The sequence below is a fragment of the Primulina huaijiensis genome, chromosome 11 (assembly GCF_012295235.1).
Source record: "Primulina huaijiensis isolate GDHJ02 chromosome 11, ASM1229523v2, whole genome shotgun sequence".
NCBI lineage: Eukaryota > Viridiplantae > Streptophyta > Magnoliopsida > Lamiales > Gesneriaceae > Primulina > Primulina huaijiensis.
In genome coordinates this window covers 4,543,416-4,551,037 of record NC_133316.1, presented here as the reverse complement: position 1 = coordinate 4,551,037, position 7,622 = coordinate 4,543,416, and the positions used below count along the sequence as shown (strand labels likewise).

Genomic DNA, 7,622 nt, shown 5'->3' with positions numbered 1-7,622 from the left:
AAGGATGTAAGTTTGATTTCTTTTCAGCATGGTTCGAAAATATATTGTTGGGGAAATCATGATTTGATTTATATCATGTGTTCTTGAAGTTGTGATAATCGTCGAATCATACCCGGATCGAAGAACAGACCGTGTATGGAATTGTTATGATTTTCAGATTGATTTGATTGAGATTATGTAGATTTCAGCATTTTGATTTGTGTTCTAGACGGTTATGAGTTGTAGCTTGATATCTCGTGTTGTATGAGTTGCAGAGAATATCGATATTGTGCCGTTATGCCGTCAAAAGTCGATTTTATTGAGAATCCTTGTGTTGGGTTGTATTATGATATTGTAATTCTCAATAATGTCATTGCCAGATTGGGTATTGACGACTTTGAAGAACTATCAGAGCCAGACTGGTATTGATTTCATTGATCAGATTGATCTACGAAAAGAAAGGTATAAATCAATGTTGAACCGGGAGGATACAACTCGAGTTAGATTTGACTTGAGTTTCCCTAAATCACATACTGTATTTTTATTGTATTTTTATTGCATTGATGTTTGCAATTCATGATATTGATATGCGTAGTCTATTGAGTTATAGCAAAGCATGTATTGAGTCATGGGCGGAGGTGCCTCGTCTTTGGCGGAGATGCCAAGTCTTTGGCAGAGATGCCAAGACACTGGATGTTTGGTTTATATCGATGTTGCGTAGGAGTGGATCGGCTTCTATTGCGGAGATTCGGTATATTATGCCAATGTCCAGGAATCGGGATCCCTAGATTAGAGATGAGTCGAGTCTGCGATGATGAGTCATTAGTTTGATTTACAGTTTTATATCGATTCATGTCTTTCAGATTATGATACATGTTATTGATATCTGTTTCATGCTTTTATATCTGTTATATGATTGCACGGATACGTTGTTTATTTTGGGAATCATATTCTCACCGGAGTTATCCGGCTGTTGTTGTATCTGTATGTGTGTATGACAACAGGTGGGAGAGGATCAGGGTCAAGAAGAGGATGAGAGAACAAGATTAGCGTGAAGATTCGGACCCAGAAGTAGAATAGGTTCCAGCACTGGATGTATAGTGGTTGAACCCTAATACGACTTTCATGTAATTGTACAAAACTTGTACTTTTATGTTGATGTTTATATCAGATTGATTTTATTATGTTCCGCACTTGTTTTTTTAAAAAAAAAAATTTTAGACCCAGATTATTTAATTGATCCAATTATTCTCAAAAAATGATTAAGAAATGAATTAGTGTCCGGGTCCCCACATTGCCCACCAGCAACCACAAGCCCTCGCCCTCTCCCAACAGCAGCCGCAAGCCCTCGCCCTTCGCCCCGACTGCTCGCACAGCCCCACCCTCATCTCGCCCCACACTCCTGCCCTCGCCGGCACGCCCCTCGCCTAGCGCATGCCTCGCCATCACACTTGCCCATCCACCAATGCTCGCCTCCCCCACCCTTACCACCCTCGCTCCTCGCGAGCTCTCGTCTACGCCCGCGCGCTCCTCTCCATGCACCTCGCCCACCAGAAGCCACAAGCCCTCGCCCTCGTGCCGATTGCCTGTACAGCCCCACCCTCGTCTCGGCCCGCACTCCTGCCCTCGCCTGCACGCCCCTCGCCAGCGCGTGCCTCGCCATCACGCTCGCCCCTCAAGCGCCTATTAAGCACGCCACGCTCGCTCCTCGTGCACGAGCTCCCGGCCCACCACTTGTTCGTTCTCTTGACCTTCTCCCTCGAGTATTTTCTCACGCTTCACCTGAGTTAGTTTTTTCGTCTATTTGTTTAGCTATCTTTAGCATTCATGTCTTTCTTTGATTCCTCGAGCGATTCCGAGAGGTCTAGCGAGTCGAGCGAGAGTAGAACTTCCTTAGAATATCCTGAATTTACCCTTGGTTCCCCTGAGGAGGAGGTCGTCACCCATAGTCGTCCTGGTAAGGAAGTTCGCCATGTCAACCAACAAATGAACATATCCAATGCTGATAACCTTTGGTACGATCACTTATCGTCTCACATCCCTCTACTAGCGAGTCAAAACTTAGGGCTCTATTGCATATTCCTCCCTCTCACCAAATCTTCATTCCTACTCCTGAGAACCAACCCTACCTAGCTCTCAAAGGTTGCTATACTTTCTTCCAGCACCATTTCGATGCAGGTCTTTGTTTTTTCTTATGTGACTTCCTCCAGGAGTTGAGCACTTATTATCAGGTACACCTAAGTCTGCTCACTCCCAATGGTTTCCGCTCGATATGCTGTTTCATTGTGTTATTTAGGGCCTTAGACCTTCCCTTGAACTGAACTACTTTCTTCTACTTCTTGGTCTTAGCCAAGTCGAAAGAAGGACCTTTCTACGTGACCTCTCGGTCTAGCCATAAGTTTTTTGACGGGGCCCCTAGTCATGTGAAGGATTGGAAAAAATACTTCTTCTTTATTTAGCCCCTCAAGGAATTGACTTGTTCCACGGATTGGTACCCTACTTTCACCAAGCCTAAGCTTTCCAAGGGTTACAAGAAAGATAAGGAATATCTGTGCATAATGATAGTACTAGAAGATCGATGCTTTAGTATTCCCCAACTCCTATCTGAAGATCTCTTGTGCCATGCGGGGTTGAGTCCCGCAAAAATTAAGCTGCAGGAGGACGCCAGTAGATATTCTCACCTTTTTACACTTCTTGTTTTTCTTTTGCTTATTGCGTTCCTTGATAATATTCTCATTTGGTCCATTGTTTTTGTTCGCAGGTACTAGAGTCATGAATGCCGTATTGTTTCTTGAGACTGCGAAGAAGAAAGCTGGTAGTTCATCCTCAGTACCCCAGAAGTCAGTTGCCCCAGCAGTCAAGACAAGGACGAAGGGAAATTGTTCTACGACTGCGAAGAAACCTGCTGGCCCACCTACCCCTACAAAGAAGAAGAAGGCAGGCTCATCCTCCTCCACCCAGAAGCCCGCCTCCTCCCCGCCTCCTCAGGCTGAATCCCTTCTCTATCTGGCAAAGAGAAGATGTCTACTGATCTCGACCCATCAATCCAACAGGCAGGGAAGCGCAAGATCTCCGAGATCTCAGTCACATCCACCTCGTCCCCAGAGGCGTCTGGATCAAACGATGAGCATCCTTCTGGGCCAACGATACATCTTTCGTATACTCCGGAGTCAACTATCATGGGTCGAGGCCTTACTCACATAGATCAGAAGCTGTTATTTCAGCTCCCCTCCTCCGCAGACACAACTTTCTTGGGTTCATTGGGATGGTCTGATTTATCCCGCCGGACATGCAGCAGTCTTACTAAGGTATATTTCTCCTTTCAACTTTAACTTGATATTCAATATATGATTGATATTTCTCTTATTCTCTCACTTTTTTCTTCTTGATTCAGGGCATCATGTATCTCGGGGAGTTGGTTGAGCGCGCAGACATCATCAGGTCCAGTGCCTGCCACGATTTACGCGAAGGTAAGGTTCTTCGCCACCAACTCCAGGTGGCCATAGAAGAGGCGAAAGCGACACATGCCAAGGAGCTTTCAGAGTCCCAATCTCAATGTGGCGAGCTTCTGAAGGAGAAACAGGAGCTTCAGTGACTGACAGAAGATCAAGCGAAAGAGATCCAGAAGCTGAAGGAAGAGTTAAAGAACTCCCGAATTGAGGCAGTACAAGTCCGCAGGGACCTTAAAGACGCCAAGGTGCAACATGCTGCAGAAGCCTCCTCATTCAAAGAAGAATTCCTCAAGTCTGAAGAATTCAATGAGATTTGTGGTCCTAAAGCTTACCATTACTTGGAGGTGGGTTTCGAGGGTGCAGTCGACCTCTTCAAGGCTCACGGTTACCCTCCGCCATGCGCTTCCACAAACTTCATCGACATCGAGGATTTCATAGCGAGTCTCCCTCCTGATTCTTAGACCATGCTACTTTACTTATGCTATTTTCTCATTTATGCAGACGATGTATGCCTTCGGGTCATATTTGTCACGCACTGCACTGCTTTACTTTCCGTACTATTATGCGATTATGGATTTTATGACATTTATATTTGGTCATCTTCTTTTGCACACCTTTGATATGTATGAAACTCGCTTTATGCAACATTGAGTATTTTTCATTTGAATTTACTGTTTCTTCCGAGTTTATCTCTTATATTCTTAAACCACTAAGGCAAATAAAATTTGCAAAGTGCGAGCTTACCGAAGCTCTTCCTCTCTGCAACACTTAACTTATCAAATAAGATACAACTTTTGTTTCATCTCTCTTTCTTTTCTACTAGGCATATCTTAAGTAGGTAATATATGATTTTCGATCTCTTCACCCCTTCTCCATTATTAGCTGCAATCCAGATAATAAAAAACTCCACCTCTTCACCCCATGACTCTCAGCAAGAAGACTATAAGAACTCCACCCCTTCACTACTAACTCCTCTGTCCGGCGAAACTTTAGCAGGAAAATTTAATTTTTCTCCGGCACTCTGCCCCTCTATTGGGCACAGCCCAAGTAGGTAAAATTTAATTTTTTTTCTCCCCCTCTGCTCCTTACCAGGCGATGTCATAGTAGAAAATTTTAATTTTTCTCCTCCGCTCTGCTCCCCTACGAGGCGATGCCTAAGTAGGAAAATTTAATTTTTCTCCTCCGCTCTGCTCCTCTACTGTGCGATGCCTTAGTAGAAAAATTTAATTTTTCTCATTCCCTCTCATAATACAACAACATAAATGAACTGAAAAGAAGAACTTTATTTTATTGAATTCCAACTGATTATATGGGAAAATCCAAAAATGAAATACATTGACGATAAAATCAAGAATGATATTTCCTAAGGTGGTAAGCATTCCAGGGCCTCTTCAAAGCCTTGTCTTGCGCATTCTCCAAGTAGTTGGCTCCAGAATTAAGATTTTCGAATACTTTGAAGGGGCCCTCCCACTTTGGCTCTAACTTTCCTCTCTGCTCTTCCTGCACCTTCCTTAGGACCAAGTCGCCGACCTGGAAGTTTCTCTGAATGACCCTCCGATTATAAGACTGTTCAATGTGATTCTTATAAGCTTCCATGCGAATGCTTGCGGCCTCTCCCTTTTCTTCCAACATATCAAGGTCGGTTGCCCGCCTCACATCGTTATCTTCATCATAAAACACCACCCTCACTGATTCCAACCCAATTTCAGCCGGGAGCACCGTCTCATTACCGTAGACTAAACTGAAAGGAATTTCTTTCGTTCCTTCTCTTGGAGTGGTTTTGTAAGCCCATAAGATACTTGGTAATTCATCCACCCAATTGCTCTTAGCATTGCCAAGTCGAACCTTTAGACCCTGCACCAGCGTCCGATTAGTCACCTCCACCTGCCCATTACTCTGCGGGTAAGCTACAGAAGTAAAGACTTGTTGGATCTCCATCTCTTTACACCAGGCTTGGATCTTAGCTCCTTGGAACTGTCTTCCATTATCGGATATCAGTCTCCTAGGTACCCCGTATCTGCATACTATACTCTTCCGCAAGAACTTCAGGACGTCATTCTCAGTGATTCTAGCCAAAAGCTCTGCTTCCACCCATTTCAAAAAATAGTCAACTGCTACCAATAGAAAATTTTTCTGTACAGGAGCTATATGGAAAGGCCCCACAATATCAATTCCTCACTGATCAAAAGGACATGCGGCTAAGATAGTCTTCATCAGCGCGGCTGGCCGATGATGCAAACGAGCGTGACGTTGACAACTATCACAGGACATCACCAGTTCTTGGGCATCATGCAGCACTGAGGGCCAACAATAATCGACGAGCATCACCTTTCTAGCCAACGCATAAGCCCCCAAATGATTTCCACAACATCCCTCATGAACTTCTCGGAGCACATAATCAGTCTCTTGATAACCCAAGCATCGAAGTAGCGGTCCTGCAAAAGACCTTCGATACAACACTTCTCCGACTATCATATAGCGTGAACACTTAATCTTCAACTTACGAGCTTCCCTAGGGTCATCAAGAAGCTTTCCCTCCTTCAAGTAACCAGTTATGACAGTCCTCCAATTCTTTTCTTCCTGTTCCACTGTAGGCGAACTCGTGTGAGGTGTGAGTTCGACTTGGAATACCACATCCCTAGTCTTCCAACTTCCCATTGTACCGCCATTTTGGCTAGAGTGTCTGCCTTTTCATTTTCTTTCCTGAGAATTTGCTCAAACGAGACCTCGGTGAATTTCTCTCTAACTTTGTCCACCTCTTGAGCATACTCAATAAGTTTCTCATCTTTCACATCATATATTCCCTTCATCTGTTGTGCTACCAGCTGTGAGTCAGAAAAAATAAGTACTCGGGTAGCTCCTACGTTTCTGGCTGCTAGAAGTCCTGCCAACACAGCCTCATACTCCGCCTCATTGTTGGATGCTCGAAAGTCCAACCTTACGGCTAACTTCACCTCCTCTCCAGCTGGCGAAATCAGTACTACCCCCAACCCACTTCCATACTTCGATGAGGAACCATCCACATACACCTTCCAAGGGTCCTCATTCTCCTGATGCACGATCTCAACCAAGAAATTGGCTAAGGCTTGTGCTTTGATAGGTGTTCTTGGCTCATACTGGATGTCATACTCTCCCAGCTCAGTAGTCCACTTATCCAAACGGCCAGACATATCTAAATGAGTTAAGGTCCTACCCAATGGACTGTTGGTGATCAAACGTCTCGCTGTCATCACTAAAGCCAAAGCCAATTTTTCCAACCTTGAGTATCTTATCTCTGCCCCCCTGAGTGCATGCGAAACATAATAGACCGGTTGTTGAGTTGATCCCTTTAGATTGACAAGGACCGAACTCACAGATCCCTCGGTGGCAGATAAATATACCCACAAAGGCTCACCTGCTGCCGGTTTGGCCAGGACAGGGAGCTCAGCAAGGTACTTCTTCAATTTTCCAAAAGCTTTCTCGCAATCCGGACCCCATTTAAATTTTTTCTCCTTATGCAAAGTCCGGAAGAACGGTAAGCTTCTGTAAGCGGATCTCGAGATAAACCTCGCCAGCACAAACCTTCTCGGGGTTAGCCTCAATCCCCCCTCTCTGTTACCATGTAACCCAAAAACTTCTCACCCCTCACCCCAAAGATACACTTCTGAGGGTTCAACTTTAGCCCATAAGACCTGAGGGTGGAAAAGGTCTCCACTAAATCAGGTATGAGCTGGGTTGAATCCTTTGACTTCACCATGATGTCGTCCACGTACACTTCAACATTCCTCCCCACCTGCTTCCTATTCATCAACCGCTGATACGTGGCTTCGGCATTTTTGAGTCTGAAGGGCATGACACGCAACAGAAAGTTCCTTCTGAGGAAATGAAACTCACTTTATCTTGGTCCTCTACAGCTAAGGGGATTTGGTGGTACACCTGATAAGCATCCAACATGCACATATATTGGTGTCCAGCTGTGGAGTCTACCAACTGATCTATCTGGGGTAAAGGATAAAAATTTTTAGGGCATGCATTATTGAGATCTCTGAAGTCCACACACATCCTCCACTTCTCTGAACTCTTTGGGACTAGGACGATATTCGATATCCAAGTAGAAAATTGCACTTCTCGAATGTGCCCAGCCTCAAGCAATTCTCCCACCTCTTTTTGTATAACTTTATCTTCCTCAAGACCGAAGTGTCTTTTTTTTTT

At 44.6% G+C, this 7,622-nt stretch overlaps 2 protein-coding genes across 2 annotated transcripts; one reads left to right on the top strand and one right to left on the bottom strand.

The window, feature by feature from the left end:
* The first annotated feature begins 2,171 nt into the window (after positions 1-2,171).
* Positions 2,172-4,009, top strand: LOC140988935 (uncharacterized). The gene is made up of 3 exons (XM_073458037.1): positions 2,172-2,646; positions 2,741-3,287; positions 3,374-4,009. The coding sequence occupies exons 2-3, from the start codon at positions 3,000-3,002 to the stop codon at positions 3,572-3,574; spliced, it is 489 nt and encodes a 162-aa protein (XP_073314138.1). The 5' UTR covers positions 2,172-2,646; positions 2,741-2,999; the 3' UTR covers positions 3,575-4,009.
* Positions 4,010-5,983: 1,974 nt separating this feature from the next.
* On the bottom strand, positions 5,984-7,218 carry LOC140988294 (uncharacterized). The gene is made up of 2 exons (XM_073457325.1): positions 7,030-7,218; positions 5,984-6,922 (listed from the first exon to the last, which is right to left on the bottom strand). Exons 1-2 carry the CDS (start codon positions 7,216-7,218, stop codon positions 5,984-5,986), a joined length of 1,128 nt encoding a protein of 375 aa, XP_073313426.1.
* Between the last annotated feature and the right edge of the window lie 404 nt (positions 7,219-7,622).

Coding starts and splice junctions, on each gene's coding strand:
- LOC140988294 (XM_073457325.1), bottom strand. CDS start 7,218: ATGAATAGGAAGCAGGTGGGGAGGAATGTTGAAGTGTACGTGGACGAC. Junction 6,923..7,029: donor AGAAGTTTTTGGGTTACATG/GTAACAGAGAGG, acceptor ACTTTGCATAAG/GAGAAAAAATTTAAATGGGG.
- LOC140988935 (XM_073458037.1), top strand. CDS start 3,000: ATGTCTACTGATCTCGACCCATCAATCCAACAGGCAGGGAAGCGCAAG. Junction 3,288..3,373: donor CATGCAGCAGTCTTACTAAG/GTATATTTCTCC, acceptor TTCTTGATTCAG/GGCATCATGTATCTCGGGGA.